The following is a 24,102-nucleotide window of genomic DNA, read 5'->3' as shown; positions in this document are numbered from 1 at the left end:
GGGGTGGCACTGGATGATTTTAAAGTCTCTCCCAACCCACACCATTCCAGGACTCCAACAATGACAGAAGTTTCAGGAACATTAACAGCTGCTTTTTGACTCTGAACTGTTTTCAATCCTTGTTTTATCACAGCATCTCTGGAATGGATTTCCCAGAGCAGCTGTGGCTGCCCCTGGATCCCTGACAGTGCCCAAGGCCAGGCTGGGCAGGGCTGGGAGCACCCTGGGAGAGTGGAAAGTGTCCATGAACAAGATGGGCTTTAAGGTCCCTTTCAACCCAAACCATTCCATGATTTCTCTCTGGGCACTGCCTGCCCTCACTCTGGGATGGCTGGGCTGAGCACACAGCTCAGGGTGCAGTGCAGAGGTGCTGTCTGGCTGCTCCTGTCCCTCAGTGTGACCCCTGGGGCTCAGCCCATGGGGACAGGTGGCCCCTTGGCCACAACACCTGGGGAAACCAGCACTGCCCTGCTGGAACCCAGCAGGCTAAAAATACCTTGGAGTGAGAGATGACTGTTCAGACTGTTTTTCAGTCTTGCTAATATCAGACTTTCTTTTCTCATATTAGCATCCTTTTTTCCATTAAAGAAATGACTGTAGAGGTTCATGATGTACTTTGAGGCTGTGGCATTAAATGCCCCCCCGGAGAACAAATCCAAGGGATTCTTCTGCCTCTAATGCCTCTCAAACCTTGCTGCTGGTGTTCCTTGACCAACACATGGTTATCTCTGCATTTAGCACTTAATTTTATGATTAGATTTACTTTTCAAAAACACAAAAAAGGATCAAAGCAAATCCTTGGACTAGGTTTGGAATTGAAGTTGAAGAAACATTGGGATTCTTCTGCCTCTAATGCCTCTCAAACCTTGCTGCTGGTGTTCCTTGACCAACACAGGGTTATCTCTGCATTTAACACTTAATTTTATAATTAGATTTGCTTTTCAAAAATACAAAAAAGGATCAAAGCAAATCCTTGGACTAGGTTTGGAATTGAAGTTGAAGAAACATTTTTCTTAGCTCCCCTTTGCTGCCCTCCTAACCCATTTCCTCTGGATGATTATTTGAAATGTACTACTTTAAATCTCAGTGTTAATTATTTCCAAGTGGTTGCATGTTATTGTTAAATTAATTGTTGGAAATTTGCTTTGGGTCCTGGTGAACGAGCTCCGTGCCAAAACCTGCCATTTCTTGTGTGCTCTTTAATTCTGAAGAGTAGCAGAACTCAGGCTGCTGCTAAAACCTCTCTGAAACATTCTGTTCTTGAGGCACCACTGTCCCTTCTGTCAAGTATTAAATGCAAAGCTCAGAATGATTTTCCAGTGGTGATAATTTTTCTGCAATCACAGAGGTTGTCCCTTTGCCGAGTGCTGGCACTGTAAACACAGCGAGCCCTTAAGCCAACAAAGCTGTTCCCATGACGTGAAATAAAAATGCCTTTATTTTTTCCTTTCCCAAAGAGTCTCCAAACAGCTTCCACCTTCCCCACCTCCCCATCAATGCACCTTTTGTTGCCAGCTGCAGGTGACCCAGGGCAGTGGGTGCCTTCAGCAGCAGCAGCAGCAGCAGGGCTTGGAAATCAAAAAGAGCTGTAAGATCATTGTCCAGCAATCAGCCCAGCCACTAAACCATGTCCCCAGGTGCCACATGCACACCATTTATGAGCACTTACAGGGGACTCCATCAGTGCCCTGGCAGCCTGTGCCAATGTCTGACAACCTTTCCTGTGAAGAAATTTTCCCAGTTTCCAATCTAAACCTCCCCTGGCCCAGCCTGAGGCCGTTCCCTCTCCTCCTGTCCCTGTTCCCTGGGAGCACAGCCCTGGGCTGTCCCCTCCTGTCAGGAGCTGTGCAGAGCCACAAGGTCACCCCTGAGCCTCCTTTTCTCCAGGCTGAGCCCCTTCCCAGCTCCCTCAGCCTCTCCTGGTGCTCCAGACCCTTCCCCAGCTCCATTCCCTCCCTTGGACACCCTCACCCCCTCAATGTCCTTCTTGTGGGTTCACTACAAGAAATGCTCAATGTCTTTTGACCCATGCTGGTCCCTCTGCAGCTTGGCCAGCAGAGCCTTTTGTTTGAATTCCTAATTGCTGTAAATTTGAAAATTTTCTAATTTTTGCAGCCTTTTTGTCTGGCAGCAGCAGCAGCTGGGTAGCTCTGTTGGACCTGGGAGAAGCAGTTGCCATCCAGCTGTCCAGAGCAGCTGTGGCTGCTGCATCCCTGGGAGTGTCCAGGGTTGGATGGGGCTGGGAGCAGCCTGGGACAGTGGAAGGTGTCCCTGCTATGGCAGGGGTGGCACTGGGTGAGCTTTAAGTCCCTTACAACCCAAACCAGTCTGGGATTCTGTCTCCCACATGCATTCAAGAGCTGGAGTCCTTTTCCAAAACCTGCAGGTTTGCCATGATCATACAGCTCACCTGTGACACGTTTGGGCTTTTCTGTATTTCAGGCATCTCAGCTATGTGCTGTGGTAGGCCTGGACAAATAAAATAAAGACTTTTCTCTGGAATGATTCACTGTAAAATAAGTTTTACCTTCACACAGGTGACCTTGTCCTCCCACTCTTCTTTAATGTCAGCTTTGTTTACTGCCCTTGCCTGTTGCCCAAACTAGAAGGACCAGTGAGGAGTCTGGCTCAGAGAAGCTTTGTAATAATCCAGCTCCACCTTGGAACTGAGGCTTTGTGTCCCTCAATCATCCTGACAGTAACCAGGAAAAAAAAACCCATCAGCCTGGTTTTTTTTAGGTAGAATCTTGTTCTGTGTTTCTATATTTTCTGTGCTGCAGTGGCTGATTGAAGCACAGCTCAGCTGGGTGTGTTCTAAAGCAGTCCTGGGTTAAATACAATGTTCACTGAGGTTAAATAAAATGTTCACTGAGGTTCTTCATAGAGACCTCTGTGTTTCTATTAATATAATGGATATAATTATTAATGATATATTAATAAGATTAATATCAATAACTTGTTTAATATTAATAAACAGTTTTCTATAATATTAATGGTAACCTCACCTTTTGTTTCTCATGTGTCTGAGGTACAATAATTTATTTTAATAGTTTGTACTTTATAAAGTGTTTAGTTCACAATCCTGCCAGGAGCTGGCATCTCAAGTCTCATTATCTTGTGATTCCCAAGGGTCAGAGCAGATTCTGCTTTCCATCCCTCCAAAAAGAATTCCTTCCCTAGCAGTGCCTCAATCCTTCAGAGCAGCAAACCCAGTGCAGCTCATCCTGCACCTCTGAGTGCCCAGCTTGGGGAAGGGAAGAGGAAGAAAGGAAAACACAAAGCAGACTCCTTTGAGGTCAGGATCCTTCCCTTTCCTGCTTCCTGGGATTAGTTTGGCAGCTGAAAAGCTGATTTCAAATGGCAGGTTGAGCATCTCCGGTTTGGACTTGTGTGCTTCTGCCTGATCATATATGTATACATATAAATAGATATAAAATTGATATTAAATAAATATATAAATGTAGGACTATAAGTAATCATATAAAATATATAATATATAAATGTAAACACAATTCTATATAAATATTCCACCACCATACTAAAATATAAATATTCCACAACTATACTAAATATTAATATTTATATGAATATAAATATATATTTTTATACAATATAAATAATAAAGTATAAATATACTAAATATAGTATAAGTATAATATACTATATATTATAGTATAGTACAACTATACTATAATATAAATATATTCTATAAAATATAAATATATTTATATAAATAGAATTTATATAAATTATAAAAATGTACATTATATATTATATACAGCATAAATGATATCTATTTTATATAGATAATATATATTTATATATATTTATATAAACAATCTATTTATTTTTATATATTTTATACATACTATATACTAAAATATTTTTATATAAAATAATATATTTTATATATTTTATAACAATATATTTGTTTCTATTCATATCAATAAATATATAAATATACATTTCAATTTATATATAAATATTTTTGTATGACTGTTATATATAAAATGTTAGATATAATACATATTTATATATATATTGTAACATTTGTACAAAAATATATAAAAATGTTATATGTATATATATATTTTTTTTTTTTTTTTTTGTATATTTGTTTTTGTATTAATTAAACCTCTGCTGCCCTGTTTTTGCTGCATTCTCTGCAGATGCCTGGTGGCCTGAGGGGCTGGTGCTGATGGGCATCCTGGAGCCACTTTCACAGCCTTTCATGGGCAGGCAGCCTTTGATCAGCAGTGCTGGAGAACCCATCAGGCCTCCCCCACACTTGCACAGAGCTCTTTCCCTGCCCTGCCTCCCAGCCTGTGGCATGTCCTGAGGTTATAATGTGTGTTTTCATCATTCCAGCCACAGAAAATGTGCCAGCAGTTTTGTGCTAGAGATAAGCAGCAGCCACCATGTCTGTGCTGAGCTTGCCCTCTGCTCTCCCTGATCCTGATATGTTTAAAATAGTTTGGTTTTCTGCATGTACAAGGTGGCTTTTGTTTAGTTAGGGTTTGTTGCTTTGTTTTTTGGCAAGTCTCTAGATCCAGACTCTGTGTTCTCTGTTTGCAGGCCATCTGATATTTAGCCCTGCATGAATTATCAGCCTTTCAGCTGTTCCTTTCAAATATTTGTGCTGCATTTGAGGTCTCAGTCCAGATTTAGAGGGTAGTAGCTGACTCCTGCTGCTTTCTGCCAGCGTGGAGCTGATGTTTCACCCATGGTCAGACATGAGCTGTCTGCTCCTTCTCACTCCTTAGGCTGATTTTATCCCTAACAATTCTGATAATCTCTACATAGTCTTGCCTTGATGCTGCTGCTGTTTGCATATGGGTTTGTTCATGTTTTTGCCTTGTTGCCTGCTTTTCTTCAAGGTTTCTAACCAGGAATTGCTGTGTCCCTGGTTTGTCACCTGCTCCCTCCCTGTGTCCCAGGGAGGAGCACACCCTGGCTTTGGGAACACTCTTTGTGTCATCATTACAGCTCTCTGCAATAGCTGGAGGGGAACTGGCTGTAGAAATAGCACCTTGTTCCTCTTTCCCCACGTTTCTGGCTCTGAGCAGGGCTCAGGCAGGCCTGTGGAGGGTGGTGACATCACTCTGCCATTGCACAGAGTCCCTGTTCAATCAGGAGCTAATTGGTTTGGAAAAAAACCTTGCAAACCCAAAGGAATAAAAAGTATTTTCTGAAACTGCTGCCTTGATTTTAACCCAGCCTCTTTCATTCTGCTTCCTCGGGGGCCAGTTCTGCCAGCTGCTGGAGAGATCCTTTTCCTGTTGCCAAAGGAAGCTTTGCATTTATGTATTCTCTCTAAAAACCCCCAAAACTACCCCTGCCCCCCCAAAAAACCCCAAACCCCTCAGTCTTACGAGAATGGTAGAAACAGCTCTTTTAACCCTGACTGTTATGAGAAATTCTCTCATCCCTCTTAGACCTGAGAGGTTTTTAATTTTCTGTTTTCTTTCTCTTTGCTCTTTGTTTGGTTTTTAGCATATCCATGTTAGAGAGCCAGTTTTGTATTGTCCTTGTAGCAGAGAACAAAAAGCTCCTCTGGAATGTCAGCATCCAGAGATGCTGTGATCAAACAAAGATTGAAAACAGTTCAGAGTCAAAAAGCAGCTGTTAATGTTCCTGAAACTTCTGTCATTGTTGGAGTCCTGGAATGGTGTGGGTTGGGAGAGACTTTAAAATCATCCAGTGCCACCCCCCACCATGGGCAGGGACAGCTTCCACCATCCCAGAGTGCTCCAAGTCCATCCAACCTGGCCTTGGGCACTGCCAGGGATCCAGGGGCAGCCTCTCTGATCTTCCACACCATCAGCTCCATGCAGGCTCTGGCATCCTCACTGGAGTCGTGTCCTTCCACTGGGGACACAAACACAGTGCCACTGACTCCTCTGCCTGCTCAGCCCAGCCCAGGGAGCTCCCCAGGCAGAGGCAGCTCCTCCCTGGCCCTGCAGCCACAGCCACACCTGGGAGCCCCCTGAGCACAGCTGGGATTGACAGGATTCCACACAATCACAGAATGGTTTGTGGTTTATGGTTTGTTCAAGGCCACCCAGTGCCACCCCCTGCCATGGCAGGGACACCTCCCACTGTCCCAGGTGCTCCCAGCCCTGCCCAGCCTGGCCTTGGGCACGGCCAGGGATCCAGGGGCAGCCCCAGCTGCTCTGGGAAATCCATTCCAGGGATGGATTCCACAATTCCTGATTCCCAATCTCCCACCCAGCCCTGCCCTGTGGCAGTGGGAGCCATTCCCTGTGTCCTGTCCCTGCAGGCCTTGTCCCCAGTCCCTCTGCAGCTCTCCTGGAGCCCCTTCAGGCCCCAAAAGGGGCTCTGAGGTGTCCCTGGAGCCTTCTCCTGTCCAGGCTGGATGTGGAAGAGAGGCCAGCAAAGGGACTTTTCTGGAAAGGGGAATGTGGAAAAGGGAAATATTTTGATGTTCGGTGTTCTTGTCTTGGTGGCTGCTATGAGTAGTTGAGTTGTGTTTCCTGTTGCAGTTTTTCCTTCCTACCAGCAGCTCTCAGTTTGTCAGTTGAGATCAGAGTGATTTTCCTGCAGCAGCCATAAGAATCTCTGAGCCTTGAGGCTTTTGGTGGCTTTAGGTGTTGGCATTGGGAGGTGAGAACCTAATCTACAGTTTCTCACTTCTCCTCTTTCCTTCTTGGTGGCTTCATTGAATTTAGCAGATAGTTCTGTGCAGAACTATCTGCAGTTCTAGCAGATAGTCTGCTCCTAATACAGGGGATTATTCTTTGGTGCCTTGAAGAATATTTAATTTATAGAGCTTTTAGAGCTTTTTCATGAGTCTTAGAAGCACTTAGCAGATCTTTGGTCCTGGGAGTAAGTTTTACAATCTGGTTTAGTCCAGGCCAGAGAACATCACTGGTGGCTTTTGGTATTTATTCTCTGGTGTAAGAATGTGGCTTTTGGTTGTGTCATTCAGTGTTGGGGTTTGATCAAAACACACCTTAAAAAGATCTCATTTTAAATTTTACTTGAATTGCTGGCAGTAAATGATTTTTTCCTCTTTGCAGAGCGAGGCTATGATCCCTACAACCCTGAGCTGCCCAGGCCCTCCCTGGAGGTGGAGGATGGCTTTCTGGCTGACATCACAGATGTCACACCTGGAATTCTGGAGCTGGAGCTGGTCAACAAGGCCATTGAGGCAGTGAAGAACGAAGTGGAGAGGGAGCAGAAGAAGTACGAGGAGCTGCTGGAAACCACGAAGGAGTTTGGTGCTTCAGAGGGCTCCTCACTCATTTCAAACACACCTGTGTCAGCTGCTGGGCCTCAGAGTGATTCCTTTGCCTCCTTGGAGTACAATCCAGGGAGCTACAACTTCAATAATAACTCAGATTACAACCCCACTCCTCTGGCTGCTGCTGCCCGCTCCAGTAAATACACTTTGGATTCCTCCCGCTCCAAGGGCAGCTCCCTGGAGTACGTCCCCAAGGCTGTGGTGCAGAATAAAAAATACAGCAGCACTGTCACCAACAACAAATATGTGATTGATGACTCCAAGCCTTCCACAGACTTGGAATATGACCCCCTTTCCAATTACTCTGCCAGGCTGCTGGGCAAAGGCACAACCAAGGGGTCCAAAAGGGACAGAGCCTCTGATTATGAGGATTCCTACTCTCCGTCAAGGAAGAAGCTCTGTGAAGATCCTGATGATGATGAGGTGTTGGCCAGGTTCTCCTCCTCTGAAGATGAGGCTGAGGTGGAATATAAAACAGCTTCTGGTAGTTCACCCTCAAAAGCTGGTTCAGAGAGTGAGTCAAATGAGTCCTCTAGCAAAGAGCAGAGCACAAAATTGGAAGGCTCTGCTTCCCAGGGGAGCAAAGAAGCAGCACAGCACAGGGAGGACCTTCCAAATTCACAGAAAAACCTTGCCAAGAGCTCATCAGACAAGAACTCAAAGGCAGTGAAGTTGTTTTCTGGTAAGAACAACAAGGACATTGAAAATAAAAACAAGGAATCCAAAGACAAAACAAAAAAGAAGAAAATTGATGTTAGTAAAACAGCAGGCCTCAGTGAGGCTGGGAAGAAGGAGAAAAATAAAAATGCAGACAAAGTGCTCAAGAAAGAAGAAAAATTAAAAACCAAGCATGAAGAGAAAAACTGCAAAGACAAAAGCATCAAAGTGAAAACAGATGGGAACTTGAAAAAACCTGAAAAACACAAGTCAGAAAAAGTGGATGGGTGTAAGAAAGAAAAATCCAAGTCCAGCAGCAGCAGTTCAGGGAAAAGCAAGAGTGAGAGTGTCACCAAGGGCACAGAGAAAGTGGGGAGCAGCAAGAAGGATCCTCAGAGCAAAACTGCTGATGTGAAAAATGGCAAGGAAAGCTCTGGTCGTAAAAGCAAGGAGAAAGGGACCAAGAGCTCCCTGGAGAGAAAGAAGGACAAGGTCACTTGTGCAGGACAAGGAGACCCCAAGAAGGGTCAGAAGCAGCAGAGTTTGAGTCACGTGGACCTGTTTGGGGATGAGAGTGGAGATGAGGATGACAGGGGCCGGCCTTTGTCCTCCTCACTGCTTGATGTGAGCTCAGACTTGGATGGGGCTGACTCTGGCTCAGCCTCTGACAGTGACAGGGACAGGACAAAGAAAGCAAAACGCTCCAAGTTATCCAAATCCTCATCATCCTCCTCTACATCTGATGACATTGATTATTCCATCCTTGAGAAAGATGTGGACTTTGAGTCAGATCCCATGGAGGAGTGTCTCAGGATCTTTAATGAATCTAAAGATGTGAAAACTGAAGACAAGGGAAGGCTGGGCAAGCAGGTAATGCTGGGTTGGGGGTGTTGGTTCTATCCCCTCCAAAGGTGGAAGGATTCTGGTTTGGTTTAGTGGTGCTGCTTATCTCAAGTAGCTAAAGAGGGAGACTCCATGTGTTGGTAGAATCTCTTCCTTGTTGTGACTGAGTGCCTGGAAGTGTTTGCTCCTGAATTTACCTGCTGGATTCAAAGCTGCTGTGAAATGTGAGGGTTCAGTCCCCTCTTGTGTGGAAGGCTTTCAAGATTATCAATTACTTCTGTCTCCATCTGGCCTGAGAACCTTGTGGATGTAGATGGCTGGAGAAAAGGCTGCAGGGAGTCAGTTTTGGGGTTTTCAATGCCAATCTAAGGTTGGCAGCCTGGGCACTGCCTTCTTCTTGCAGCAGAGTTTAAGGAACATGGGGGAGGTAGAACCTGGACAGGGTGTTGGTGCAAGTCCAGTACTTGTCAGACACTTTGGAGACTCTCCAAATTCATCTTCCCTATTCTAAATGTGTATTACAGGTAGTTGCTCAGGATCTCTGGATACCTGTGGGTGGTGCAAGCAAAAAATTGAAGGTAAAATTTCTTCCAATGGTACCAGAGGCTTCAGACTAAGGAGATAAAACAGACAGTATTTACATAACAAGAAAATAGTTGAAGGGCACATGATCTGTAGCAGGAGTTACTGATCAGTGAATTCAGAAAGTGCTGAACCAGAGGCCTGGAGTTAATTGTGGCCTGGAGTGACAAAAGCTCAGCTGTCAGCAGCCACATGTGGCTCCTTTGCATCCCTGTGCTCAGGTGTGGTTTCCTGCTCCTTGGGGAAGGAGGCTCACTGCAGCACAGGGATCCTTCTTTGGGACATGGGTGTCTGGGTGGGATTGGTCATGGGACATTGTTTTTGTTTATGGAGTGATTTCCTAGATGGACCCATTGTGGTTTCACACTGGCCAAACACCAGGCACCCATGGAAATCACTCACTTGCCCTCCCCTGCTGCACAGAGGAAAGAAAAAATTCAAACCAAGGGTTCATGAGTTGAGGTAAGGACCAGGAGAGAGCACTCCAAGGGCTCAGCTTAGAGGTACAAAGTGAGTTTATTGCTAACAAAATCAGAATCTAATGAGAAGTAAAACAGACCCTTAAAACAGCTTTTTCCACCTCAGCCCTTCCCTTCTTCCCACAGGCAGTGCAGGGAGAGAGGCCATGGGGGTTTGGTCAGTTCATCAGTGAGGTTTTCTTGCACTGCTCTGGGAGAGGAATCCTTCCCTTGTGAGGCTGTGGGGTCCCTCCCAGGGGAGACAGCTCTCCATGGACTTCTCCAATGTGGGTCCACTCTCAGGAGCAGCAGCTCCCCAAAACTGCTGCAATGAGAGTCCCTTCTGTGGGCACACAGCCCTTCCACAGGCACACAGCCCCCCAAAACTGCTGCTATGAGAGTCCCTTCCACAGGCACACAGCCCCCCAAAACTGCTGCAGTGAGAGTCCCTTCCATGGGCACACAGCCCCCCCAAAACTGCTGCAATGAGAGTCCCTTCCATGGGCACACAGCCCTTCCACGGGCACACAGCCCCCCAAACTGCTGCTATGAGAGTCCCTTCCATGGGCACACAGCCCCTCAAAGCTGCTGTGCCATGGCTGCAGTCATCCAAGGCCAGGCTGCTCCAGCCTGGAAGCAGAGCCCCTCTCTCTCTCTCTCCACTTGGTCTCCCACTGGATCACAGCCCCCTCCAGGCATCCACTGCTCCAGCATGGGCACCTCACCCGTGGGCTGTGAGTGGATCTCTGCATTCCCTGTGGATCCCTGTGGGGGGAATCTCTGCATCCCCTATGGATCCTCACAAGCTGAGGGTGGATCTCTGTGTCCCCCCTGGATCTCTGCACCCCCCATGGATCCCCACTGGCTGAGAGTGGATCTTTGCATCCCCTGTGGATCCCCAAGGGCTGTGGGTGGATCTCTGCATCCCCCATGGATCTCTCCATCCCCTGTGGACCCCACGGACTGTGAGTGGATCTCTGCATCCCCAAGGGCTGAGAGTGGATCTTTGCATCCCCATGGATCCTCACAGGCTGCAGGGGCTCAGCTGCTTCACCATGGTCATCACCACAGCCTGCAGAGGAATCTCTGCTCTGGTGCCTGTAGCACCTCCTGCCCCTCCTTCTCCACTGACCTTGGTGTCTCCACATTGTTTCCCTCACATGTCTCGCCTCCTTTTCTCTAGCTGGAATGAAAACTGCATGCCTTACTTTATTTTGATTTTCTTCTTAAATCTGTTATCACACAGGGGTTCCCATCTCCTCTAATTGGCCCAGCCTTGACCAGCAGCCTGTCCATCTTCAGAGCCATCAGGGATTGGCTCTGCTGGGCATGGTGGAAGCTTCCAGCAGCTTCTCACAGAAGCCACCTCTGTGCCTCCCCCACTACCAAACACCAGGCTGTGCAAAACCAGCACAACCCTGTGTTGTTTGGGCTCAATAATGTGCCAGGCCTTGGCATGGAGCTCAGGGCAAGGTTCTGCCCCCCGAGGCTGCTGGGCACTGCCCAGGCTGCCCAGGGAATGGTGCCAAGGCTGCCAGAGCTGCAGGAGCTCCCAGGGCTGCTCAGGGTGGGGTGTTGGGGTGGCTGGGCAGGGACAGGGCTGCACTGATCATCCCTGAGGGTTCCCTTCCAGTTCAGGATACTCCAGGGTTTGTGATTGCAGGAGCTGCATGTGGCAGTGCAGTGATTTCTGCCTGGCAGAATTGCATTGTGAGAGTTTATTAGGGGTGGAAGTGAATTAACAAACCCTGGGGTTCCTGGGGAACCAGGTGATTCAGGGTGCCCTTGTGGTGATGAACACAGGTTTGTCCCAAGTGGTGCCCAAGCTCATCCCTAAATCCAGCCTTGGCTCTGCTGCTGAATTTCAGAGATTGTCAGGCTCATGTCAAAGTTTTGCCAGGAGTTGTTTTGAGAAACTCAAACCAAGATTGTCTGGAGAGCAGCTGGGGTTTTGAGAAACAAATCACTTAACAAGTTTCTATCAATTAACAACTGAGTCGAATTTCAAGCAGATTTCCAAGGGGTTCTCCTTGTCCAGGAGTTGCTCTGAGGTGTCAGCTTGGAGTAGCTTTGGCTAGAGAGGTGTTTCTGCCTCCTGCTGAGTGTCTGGATGTGACCTGCACTGTGTCACCAGAGTCTTCCTGCAGTGACAGCTGTGGCTGAGCCTGCAGGAAATATTTCCATAAATGTGGGGTGAGGACACCGTGGTTTGGTGTTGAGCAGGTGTCAGCAACTGCCCAGGGCAGAATGAGTCAGTTCCCAACTTCTTAAAAACCAATCCACCCTAACCCCCCTGGACTCTGAAAATGCCATGGGAGGTGAGGAGTGTGAGTGGCTGCCAGGGGAGGGCTGGTCAAGGCTCCTGTGCCAGGTAAGGCTGATCCTGCCCCATGCCAGCTCATGGAGCTGCTGCTGGGCTGGGAATGTCCTGCTGCTGTTCCTTGGTGGCTTCTGGAAGGTTCTTGTCACTGGCCACGTGTTCCCACCTGTCCTCTGCAGGATTAACCCAAAAGGGGAATTTCCACATCTCCCTCTTGTGAGGGATCTTCAAGTCTGTTCTTCTGTTCTTTTGTTTTCCAGCCATCCAAAGAGGAGGGAAATGAAGAAAAGACAGAAGATAATTTAACTACCTTGTTTCCTGGCCAAAAAAGAAGGATCTCTCATCTTGTCAAACAAGGAAATGTAAGTGCAGATTTAAAAGCAGATTAGAAGCAGATGAGTTTAGGTTGTTCCAAGTGAGGATTTTCTGTCCTGACCCTGGCAAAGGCTGCACTCCCAGGGCCAGGCAGCAGTGTGGGAGCTGTTTGTGCTGGAATCAATCTATGGCTGTTTTATTTCCTCTCTTTCCAATTCCTCAAAAATCTCCCATGTTTAGAATCTGTTAAAAGTGGCAGTAAAACAAAAAACCTTCCTAAAACCAAGGGTAGGCTGGGAAGAGTGAGTGGATTGTGCTCTTAGTAACCCTTTGGGATAGGTTGGGGTGTTCATTTTTCTCCAGTACAGCTTAATTTAGAGATTTCAATAAAAATTAACTGCACACAAGGTCACTCTGTATCTGCTGGTATTTTTCTGTGCGTTGTGGATCTAAAAGATACTACAGGAATTTACTCAGATGTTTAAAACCATTACCTTACATCTCCTCTGAATCAGCCAAGATCTCAGCAGTATTTGTTTGGATACTCTTTTTTCCCAATTGTACAAATACAGAGGAGAAAAATTAAAACAAAACAAACAAACAAAAAAAAAAAGGCAAAGAAGAAGCAAAAAAAATCTGATTTTTTTATTCCTTTCTCCCTGGGATTTTAATTCATGTTTTCTCTGAGGGTTTAATGTGTTTCCCTCCAGGTGCTGATCTCAGATTAGTTTTATGTTGCAGCAGGATAAGAGTGGAGGCTTGTGCACTAATTTGAGCTGGGTAGTCCAAATTAATTGTTCTGCCTTTCCTCTCTGCCTAGGAAGGATTTTTTTGCCTTTAATAATTTGAAGCCCTGGGGTCAATACAATGGGTTTTATTTAACTACATATCTCCAGCCAGTTCGTGTGGTTTGATAAGGGCCCTTTCTTCCAAAGTGAAGAGATAAGAGACTGAAGCAAATGGCTTGGAAATTCATTAACTCAAATATTTGTTGCAAAGAGGCACCTTTTAGACATGTACAAACCTTCAAATATATTTTCTTAATGTGACAGCTGATCCCAAAATGCTTTCCAAAGATGGGAGCCTCAGCAGAGCCTTTGCTTGGGCAAACAGAGCTGATCTGGTGTGCTCAGCTCCAGGACCTGAATTCCCTGGAGTTTGTCAGCTCAGAGCTCTGCCCAGGAGGTGCTGGAACACCTCAGCTGCCACTTTTCACCTCAGAACGTGCCTTGCTGTGTCCCTCCAAGTGGAATATTTGCTCAGTCTTGCTCATGATTTATGGCTCAGGGACTGAGCAGGAGGAGGGGAGGGAGCGAGTTCAGGGTTGGTTGCCAGGGGAAATGGGGGCCAAAGGAATTGCAGGTGAGGCAGAAAATGAGTGGCCTGTGCTGCTTGGAAGTCTGTAATTATAATTTAATGTCTGACTGCACCCAGTTTGGTATCCAGAAGCTGCTGTCAGCATCAGAGGCCGGGAATGCAGGAGGTGCCAGCTTTGTCCCCAGGTGTTCACAGGCCACCCTCCTCCAAGGAGATTCAAGGCCTGTTCCTCACATTTCAAAGGCTGTGAAGTAGAGGGAGAAGTTTGTACTACTGCTGCTTCTCTTGCACTTCTGCTGCTAGGAAACTTCTCTCTTTGCTGACATAATTTCTGGCACTTTTCCTGCAAACCTAAATTTGGCCATCAAAGGAAACTCGTGTGGAACCTGTTTGTGCTGTAACTGAGGTACCTCCAGAAGTGGGCAGGGACAGAGCCTGTTTGAAATTCAGAAAATCAGTTTATGTAATGCTCTGATGCCATAAATACTTCTCTGTGAGGCTTTTAAGCAGTTCCAGGGCTGCAGAGAGGTGGGAGCTGCTGTGGTGCAGAGGTGGGTGCAGGTGTCCTCAGGGAGGAAGCAGTGGAGCTCAGTGTCCTGTGGCAAAGAGGACTGGAGAATTGGTGTCACCTTTTTATTGCTGTAAAAAGCAAAGTAGGCAGCACAGGATCTGTGTGCTAGGGCAAGGCTGAGGGTGTTGATAGAACCCAGGACTGGGCTGGGCACAGCCACTAAAAGCAGCTCATGAATTGAGGAACGTGCCAGTGAGCTGGGAGGCCTTCCCATAGCATGAATCATTAATGCCATGCTTGTTAAAGGATGACTCTTAATTATTTCATTCTGGAACACACTTGGGATGTTGTCCTCTCAAAACTAACAGAGGGCTTGAGGAGAAGAGACCTTTCTGGGGGGTGTGGATGGAGCAGGGGAGCTGCTGGCCCTAAATGCTGTTTGTGTGTGCAGGCAGAGACCCCGAGCAAGCCGGTGGTGCGGCCCTACCGTCCCCCCACGGCCCAGGAGGTGTGTTACCAGAGGATCCAGCTGGCTCAGCAGCAGGCAGCACAGCTGGTTGGGGCTGCTCAAAAGACCTCTCTCTGTTTGCCAGGAGAAAAGAGGAGGATTGCTCACGTGCCAAATGCAGCCCTCACCGCAGCGGCCAAGCAAAGTAAGGCAGCGGTGGGATTTGGGGTCGCTGTCCTGTCCTTCCTCCCCCTGGGTTTACATTTCTCCTAAGCACGTGTAAAACTGTCAGGGGATGTGTAGGACTGGCCATGACTCGAATCTCTGCTGGTAGCGTCCAGTGGAAGGTCTTTCCCTGAGAAATTCAACCCTGTTGTGAAAAGCAGCAGGTCAGACGTGTCCAGCCTGATGTGTCTCACCCAACCTCCCTCACTTCAGCCTCTCCTTTTTCTGTTTCTTCCTTGGATTGTGTTTGCTCTTCATTCCCTCTTCCAATGAAGCCTCGGGGGGCGGGCAGAGCAGGAGGGAAGTGCTAATGAAGGCTCATTGCTGAGCCTTTGTGGTGGAAGGACTCAGAGCTGAGTGTGGGGTGTCAGTGCCTCCAGCTGCCAGAGTTACCTCTTTAAACTCTGCTGACTCAGTCACCCCAAACAAACCCAAATGAGACACGTTTCCTGGCAGATGATTTCTTCATCCTTGCCTGCAAGGTGGTAAAATTGCCCAATTTGTGTCCCTTTGGAGACCTGGATTTGAGAAAATCACAGCTTGCAGTACTGGCCTTTGATAGTGAGTTCATTCTGGCAGCCCGGAGCCCAGTGGCAGGATTTGTCCCTGAGTGTTTTGTGTTCCCTGCAGGCCTTGGGAGCAGCAAGGCAGCTGTTGGTGGCAGGAGTGTCACACCTTCCAATGACTCTGAAGCCTCCACCCTTCCTCTGAAGCCTTGCACTTTGGCTGGGATGGCTTCCAAGACCACCAGCACCATCGTGCCCAAAAGGGTAGCACATGTTCCCTCCTTACAGGTAAGGGGAGTTTGAATTTTTTCCTGTCATTCCCCAGGGAGGGTGGAATGTTTGATCCTGCTGTTCCAAACTTAGCACTCCCTGAGAGTGGTGTTTTGATTATGTTGATTGAGTGGGTTTGTTTCTTCCTGTGGTTTTCCTAGATAGCATTGTATAAAAAATTAAACACTCAAGTGGTAGGAGCTTAAAAAGGTAGAAATACTTAAATGCTGCTCTGATCTTTGTGAATATTGATAATTTGTCTCCAATTTGAGCCTTCTCTTGTGCTGACTGGCCTGGGTGTGTTTGGGTCAGGGGCTTGGAACCTCCTGTGCTCAAAAGCCAGGGATGGATTCATGGCCTTGCCAGGCTCTGTGGGCCACACTGGTGGTTATGAATAATGTCCCTCTGTGACATAGATAGTAAAATGTGAGCACTGAACTTCATGCTGCTGCTGGTGTTTAAAGAAAAGACTATTTTGTCTTTGTTAGTTGCTTTTGTTTTGTTTCTCTTTATCCCCTGGGATCTCTGCCCAGCCTTTGGGTGCCTTTGCTGTGAGTTCCTAAGCAAAGTGAGAGGACACAGGGAGAGAGCATTGCCAGAGAACAGGGTTAGATGGGATATTGGGAAGGAATTGGTGGCTGTGAGGGTGGGCAGGCCCTGGCACAGGGTGCCCAGAGCAGCTGGGGCTGCCCCTGGATCCCTGGCAGTGCCCAAGGCCAGGCTGGACAGGTCATGGAGTAACCTGGGACAGTGGGAGGTGTCCCTGCCATGGCAGGGGGTGGGATGGGATGATTTTTAGAGCCCCTTCCCACCCAAACCTTTCAGGGATTCTGTAAAGTTCCCTCCTTTCCATGGGCATTGGGAATCTGTTATTTGCTAAGACAACTGAGAGCAGAATTCTCCTGGAGCAGCCTGGGGATGGCATAAGGAGCTGTTTGCTGGAGTGGATGGCAGAACTGGTTAGTGCCAGGACTTGGTTAAAAATCCATTTATTGATGATGGTTTGTGTCAAGATCTGTCATAACTTGCTCTGATTATTTCTAGAAGAGTGAAAAGTAATTTTTTTTCCTTTCCACCCAAACTGCCACCATAGTAACAAAGAACTTGAAGCTGATTAAAAATAAGAGAAATAACTGAAAGGATAAAATATCTAGCAGAGTTACAGAGGTGCTTAAGGATATAATATTAGAGGTTGAGAATTTATATATTTAATGAAAAAGACCAAATCCCTTTGAACAGGGTATCAAGGTGAGAGTCTCCTGGGAAAAATTAGCACTTCTCCCATTGAGAGAGGACCAGCTTGGAGCAACCTCACACCTTCCACAGAGCTGTTTTCATTCCAGATTGCAGCAGATGGCTTGGCTAATGGATATCTCTTGGGTGGGATGGAGGACAACTGACAAAACAATTGGGTGTTTTAGAGATGAATGAACATTTTCCTCTCTGAAAAAGAGGCAGGTGTGCTGTGATGGGGGGATAAACTGGTGTGAAATGGAAAGCTGCAGTGCTGGGTCACAGCTCAGCCCAACATGCAGCTTTTGAAGAACATGCCAGTAAATTGAAGGGGTAAATCCTTTTAGGATCATCATGATTGGCATTAAAAATGGAGGAAAACCCTCAATGCAATCAATTTGCTGGAATGCCCCAGGAATGGGGGTGGGATAGGTGGGGCCTCCTGTTCTCTTTTCACAGCGAGAGAACCAAACCTGTGTGTGGTGCCCATAACTGTGATGTGTTTTCATGGCTCCAGTGGTGCTTGGTGCCATCCTCACCTTGGCCCTCTCACTGGAAATGTCAGCATGCCCTGCTCTGGAATGCTGTGTGTGACTAATGCCCCTGGAGTCCCTGGCTCCTGGCTGACTTAGAGTGAAATACAGCTGGTTTTGAAGGACTTAGAGCACTGAAGGTGGTGAAGCATCAAGTGGTATTCTTAGTACCAAAAGTGCTGCGTGTTAAGTTTGGCTTTGGGCAGATTTTCAAAAAGGAACTCACCCCATGATTAATAACAGGAAGTGGGAGAGCCTCAGAGCAACCTCCTGGAGCCTGACCAGCCTCTTTCTCTCTCTGTCTCACCTCCAGAGCACCACTTTACAGAGGCCTGTTATTCCCACAGAGTTTGGTGCTAAAGTCCCCACCAACATTCGTCAGAGGTATCTCAATCTCTTCATTGATGAGTGCCTGAAATTCTGCTCCTCCTCCCAGGAAGCCTTTGACAAGGTCTGTACACATCCCTGCTTCTCAGGAGTAATGATTGCAGCAGGGAATGGCATCCTCTGCCTTGGCCAGAACCTGTGATGGTGTTCACAGGGGTTCTTGGATGAGGGAAGAGATGAGGATCTGACTCCATGTTTCAGAAGGCTTGATTTATTATTTTATATACATATAATATGTATTATATATAATATATTAATATATAAAATATATAATATACATTCTATAATATATAATATATAATATATAATATATAATATATAATATATAATATATAATATATAATATATAAATTTTCTCTAATATATATTTTATATAATATATTATATTAAAACTATATATATAAATATATTAATATTATACTTATATAACTTGTATTTTATTATATAAATATAGAATACAATATATTTTATATGAAAACTATACTAAAATAATAGAAGAAAGGATTTCATCACAAGGCTAGCTAAGAATAGAATAGCAAAGAATGATAACAAAGCTTCTGTCTTGGACAGAGAGCCTGAGCCAGGTGGGCTGTGATTGCCCATTAATTACAAACATTTAACATGGGCAAATCAAAGATCCACCTGTTGCATTCCACAGCAGCAGATAATAATTGTTTACATTTTGTTCCTGAGGCCTCTCAGCTTCTCAGGAGGAAAAATCCTAAGGAAAGGATTTTCTATAAAAGATGTCTGCAACAAAAACCTTCTGAAATGGTAGCAAATCCAGAAAACTGAATTGCATTTATGCTTGCAGAAACTTCAGGGTGGGAGCTCAATGATCTTAAGGTCCCTTCCAAGCCAGACCATTCCCTAATTCCCTGAAGATTCCCCTGTCCACAACTAGCATTAAATATCACCACAATGGACAACAGCAAGTGTCATTCCAGTGGGGGCTTCCAGTAGGAAATCCCATCTTTCCCTTCGTTTGGAAATCTTGCCTGAGCCCTTTAATAACCCCAGGAGAGGAAAACAGAGGAATGTTCATTGTGGTCAAAGAGTTTCTGCTTTAGTGCAGCCAGAAACACCTCCTGGAATCAGTGTTGAGCCCAGGGAAGTGTTGGGGATAGGTGTGTGTGGTTGGGAATTGGTTCCTTGCTGTTTCTGAAGGCTTTTAAGGAGACTTTAAGGAGCTTTTTAGCAGTAGGGACAGTACAGTAGGATATCCAAAAGCAGAGTGGAGAGAGTAATACATTTTCTTGGAAAAGCTTGGTTGTTAGTTGGGTAAATGTGGGGCATTGTGTGGTGTGTCCCAAAACAAAGCAGACACCACGAGGATTTCTGCTGTGGGATTCCACCTTCCCCAGGAGTCACCCTTTGCCAAACCTCCTTCCCTTACCAGTTAAGATCTTGCACTGCCCCAAAGTGGGGAAAGCAGCCTTGCCCAGGCAGTTCCAAGAACAAGAATCAAGAATTACTTGATGAAAACATGGCAAGGTTAGATATTCCTGGGAGCAAGAGCAGCTCTGGAATACTTCAGCCAAGGTGGCAGCAGACTTTATACTGGGGGAAAAGAAAAGGGATGATACCAATTTAAAATATGTTAAAGTTTGAAAAAAATTTTTTTTGCTAAGTAGGAAAGTTTTATTAATCTCTTCAGGAAATTTTCACATGAAAGTGCTTTTTCCAGCACTTTGCTTAAAATAAAATTACTTTTTTTCCTCTTACTTACCAGCAAATATTGGTGCCATATTCTGCTTTATAAGTCAATTCCTTGTCAGGCTTTTTTTTTTTGTGGTCCTACTGATGCCTTGTGAGGGCTGAGCTAGAACAGAGACTAGATGGAACTAAAGAATAAAGCAGGGATTCATTAGAAGGCCTCAGTGGATGCACCTTGGGCAGCACAAGAGCCCAGCCAGGGCTGCACCCCAGGTGAACCAAAATGGTCACAAAATGAACACCTGGTCACAGGGTCTCAATTTTTTAAGTTCTGCTCCATTTGCACATTGCAGTTCATTGTCCAATTCCAGCCCCAGCCCATGCAGTCCCACCCTGCTTGTTTTTCTCTCTTCATCCCACGGTGTTTGTGCTCTTGGCCTGAGATTTGGATCATTTGTCCTTGGTGCCCAGCTGGAGCAGGAATTGTTTTGTCTCCCAGCTCTGTGCACAGAGCTCAGCATCCCATAATATGAACCCAGTCCCACCCACTAAAGCAGCACAGAATGTGAAAAATAGAAAAGCTCAAACCTGAGGCATCACTACTTGGAGTCTGTATTTAAGAACCAAACATTTCTTTTATCCAGAAGCCATGGAAGTGTGGCTGCCCCATCCCTGGAAGTGTTCAAGGCTAGGTGGGATGGGGTTGGAACAATCTGGGGTAGTGGATGGTGGAAAAAACTGATCTTTGAGGTTCCTCCCTGTCAGAACCCAGGACATTGCTCTGGTTGCTCTGGAGCACTCCAGACCCTGGCAGGGGGCTCAGAGACCTTGGCATGGAGTCACAAACACCTGTGCCTTTGATTTTAGCCCATGGAAACAATTCCCAACTTTGTGTGAAGAGTTACAAGCCACAAGGGTTTGAATAGAATGATAGTGAATTTACCACAGGGTGAAAAAGTAGGATTTTGGGGATTTAGAATGGGGGTTCAAGAGGCAAGATGGAGGAATCTGAGTGTGTTCTGTCTTTCTCCTTCTTCTTGTCCTCCATCTTCTGCTGTGATTGTGACACTTTTGGGTTGGTTTAGAGTAGAGACAGACTGTCTAACATAGGTGATAGGTATTGGAAAATTATTATAAATAAAGTACACAAAGTTTTTAGTATAAAAAGATAACCCTGCCCTGAGGGTGGTCAGTGTGCCCCAACCTGACCTGCCAGACAGATCTCAGCAGGTCAGACAGACAATGTGTTGGATAAGAACAAATAAACTGTCGCAGACATCTTTTTCACTAAAAATCCTTTCTTTAGGATTTTCCCTTCTGGGAAGCTGATGCCCCAGAAAAAGAATGCAAACAATGGTTATCTGCTGCTGTGGAATGCAACAGGTGGATTTGTGATTGGGCCACCTTGGATGTTTATAATTAATGGCCAATCAAGGACCGAGCTATGTCCAGCAGAGTCTGAGAGAGCTGGCTTTGTTATCATTGTATTCTATTCTATTCTATTCTATTCTATTCTATTCTATTCTATTCTATTCTATTCTATTCTATTCTATTCTATTCTATTCTATTCTATTCTATTCTATTCCATTCCATTCCATTCCATTCCATTCCATTCCATTCCATTCCATTCCATTCCATTCCATTCCATTCTTAGCTTAGCTAGCTTCTGAGGAAACCCTTCCTTTCTATTTCTCTTTAGTACAGTTATAATGTAATATATATTTATATATAATAAAATAATAAATCAAGCCTTCTGAACATGGAGTCAACATTCTCATCTCTTCCCTCATCCAAGAGCCCACAGTCACAATAAACAGCCTTGAGAACCAGAGCCAAGGAATTCTGCTGCCTTCTTCTATCCCGGGGCTGGGAAAAAGAAACTTTCCAACACCTTGGGGTCATTTGAACACCAGAGACCTCATCACCTCCCATCCCAAACCATTCTGGGGTTCTGTGAGCAGTGCAGGGGGTGTGTGGTGATGATTTGTGCTGTTCCCAGGCCCTGGCAGAGGAGAAGGTGGCCTATGAGCGCAGCACCAGCCGCAACATCTACCTGAACGTGGCTGTGAACACCCTGAAGAAGCTCCGCAGCCTCGTGCCCAACTCCCCAGCCAGCACCAACAGTAGGTACCAACCCTGCAGCTGGGCAGCTGGAGCCCTGCTGGGATTACAAACCACACAGAGAAACTTGTTTCAAAAGGCCAGAACCCATTTCTCAGCAGCATTATGCTGAAAGGCAAACAGCTCCAGTTTAAGCTTTTTATAGCCTGGCAAGCCTTAATGGGCCTTCAAGAGGCAGGTCCTGCAATGCTTTGTTGGCTTTCTCAGCCTAAATGGAGATAATGCCACATGGGTGGGGTTTTTTTTAGCACAAGTTCTTTCAAATGAAAAGCCCTGCTAATGGAGTAACTTTCACATGATGCCTTCAAAGTGATAGACTCGTCCATCACCACAGAAATCTGTTACACACATTAAGCTTCAAGAGAGAAACGAAGAGGGTTAAGACATTTCATTATTGGCTCTCGAGAGGGTACATTAAACAATCAATTTGTGCTGTTCTTGTGAATTTTTTTTTTCTTTGGTCTCTTCCCTTTTCTCCCCTCTGTCTTCATTACGTTCCTGGCCATTAGGCAGAGCAGCTGAACTTGGAGGCTGGCCTTTAGGAGAGGGCTGCCAGTTAATGATTAGTAAAAAGCTCCTCTCTGCCATTGTCTGATGTGTTGAGCATATTCTAGAGCTCTGAAGCTCCTTTCTGAAAGAAGCTGAAGGATCCTGTGTGGGAGGTTGGTCTGCAGAGCCCCAGAATCAAAGCTGCTTCCTGAGGGTGGGTGATGCCCTCACACAGCACATGAAGAGGTCAAGTTGTTTCTGTGCTGGCTCCTCTCTTCTGGTCAGTCAGAGGGCTTGCTGTGCAGAGTGAGCTGGGAGAGCTACAAGTTTCTAGCAGAACTGGAAAAGTGTCTTTGCTGCCCTTAAAATTGCTGTGGGCTGACAGTGTGAACAGAATACTCTCTTTGGTGCTGGGATGGAAATGCTGGGCCAGCATGTGGCACAGAGAATCCATTTCTGGAGCAAAACAAGAGTTAAAGAGAATAAACAGAATCATCCTTTTGCCCATGTGTAGTGTCCCAAACTGGGACTGAAGTCACCCACTGGGTACCTGATCTCTGTCCCCCTGTGCTGCTCCCTCTCCTTGCAGAGACAAGCAACAAGAAGGTGGTGTCCCACGAGGCTGTTCTGGGAGGGAAGCTTGCTGCCAAGACCAGCTTCACCCTGAACCGCTCAGGGAGCCTGAGAGCCGAGGATCTGACAGGTCAGAGCTGCTCCTGCTGGGCTCTCACTGCTGAGGGGGGCTGAGCTGTGACACTGACTGGGGGGGCAGGATCAGGATCTGGCTGGTGCATTCACCTCAGGTTGTGGGGGCATTTTAGCCACCACACTGCCAGAAGGATCTAAAACTGGTGGAGAGTGCCCAAAGGAGGGACTTGGAGCTGGGGAAGGAAAAAAGAAATGCAGCAGCAAATCCCAAAGCCAAACAGGACCCAGATGCCCTGGAAATCAGCAGACAGCCAGAGAACCAGACCAAGGTGCCCAAGCTGAGCTCTTCTAAGGCTGGAGCATCCCTTGGGATGTGCACAGCAACTGTTGCAGGCATCTCAGCAGATCTGGCTCATCTCAGAGCACTGCAGAAAGGGCCCTGGGGGTCCTGGTCAGTGCAAGTTGGATCTGAGTCACTGCTGGGTCCTGGCAGCCCCAAGGGCCACCCTGTGCTGGGGGCACCAGGCCCAGGGAGGGATTGTCCCACTCTGCTCTGCCCTGGGGCAGCCTCAGCTCCAGTGCTGGGGGCACTTTGGGCACCACGAGATCAGAAGGACCCAAAGCTGTTGGAGAGTGCCCAGAGGAGGGACACGGAGCTGGGGAAGGGCTGAGGAGCAGCTGAGGGCACTTGGCTCGTTCAGCTGCAGCCCAGGAGACTGAGGGGAGGCTCCTCGGGGGCTGCAGCTCCTGCCCAGGGCAGGCACAGGGGCAGGGGCTGAGCTCTGCTCTGGCACAGGGACAGGAGCCCAGCAAGGGCTGCAGCTGTGCCAGGCCTTGGCATGGAGCTCAGGGCAAGGTTCTGCCCCCCGAGGCTGCTGGGCACTGCCCAGGCTGCCCAGGGAATGGTGCCAGGGCTGCCAGAGCTGCAGGAGCTCCCAGGGCTGCTCAGGGTGGGGTTGTTGGGGTGGCTGGGCCGGGACAGGGGCTGGGATCAATGATCCCTGTGGGTCCCTTCCCATTCAGGATTTTATGACCTGAACTGCTGGGATTTCTCTGTTCTCTGGCTGCACCACAGAGCTGCAGGGTCCCCTGGGGGATGGTGGCACCACTGACCAGTGCCCTCCTTCCATCCTCACTAGGGCTCTGAGGTCACTGCTGCAGCCTGGCTGGCTTTGATGGAGCATCAATAACCATTCAGAGCTGCCTCTTGTGCTTTGGGCATAATTTTACTTCAGCTTTCTTGCCCTGAAGCAGTTCTTTACAATGTGCCTGTCAGATTAAAAGGCAAACTTAAAAACCTCCATCTCTGCAGGGCTCAG

At 46.8% G+C, this 24,102-nt stretch overlaps 1 protein-coding gene across 1 annotated transcript in view; it reads left to right on the top strand.

The window, feature by feature from the left end:
- REXO1 (RNA exonuclease 1 homolog) overlaps nucleotides 1–24,102 on the top strand; it is a 54,066-nt gene that overhangs the window by 11,973 nt on the left and 17,991 nt on the right. The window contains exons 2-8 of the mRNA XM_058040640.1: nucleotides 7,041–8,791; nucleotides 12,385–12,486; nucleotides 14,719–14,920; nucleotides 15,571–15,734; nucleotides 17,796–17,933; nucleotides 21,525–21,648; nucleotides 22,725–22,838. Of these exons, the coding sequence (XP_057896623.1) occupies nucleotides 7,041–8,791; nucleotides 12,385–12,486; nucleotides 14,719–14,920; nucleotides 15,571–15,734; nucleotides 17,796–17,933; nucleotides 21,525–21,648; nucleotides 22,725–22,838 (2,595 nt within the window). The remainder of the gene's footprint in view (nucleotides 1–7,040; nucleotides 8,792–12,384; nucleotides 12,487–14,718; nucleotides 14,921–15,570; nucleotides 15,735–17,795; nucleotides 17,934–21,524; nucleotides 21,649–22,724; nucleotides 22,839–24,102) is intronic.

Source organism: Melospiza georgiana, chromosome 26 (genome assembly GCF_028018845.1).
Source record: "Melospiza georgiana isolate bMelGeo1 chromosome 26, bMelGeo1.pri, whole genome shotgun sequence".
NCBI classification, from domain to species: Eukaryota; Metazoa; Chordata; class Aves; order Passeriformes; family Passerellidae; genus Melospiza; species Melospiza georgiana.
Note: the sequence above shows the minus strand (reverse complement) of the source record. Positions and strands in the feature narration are given on the sequence as shown.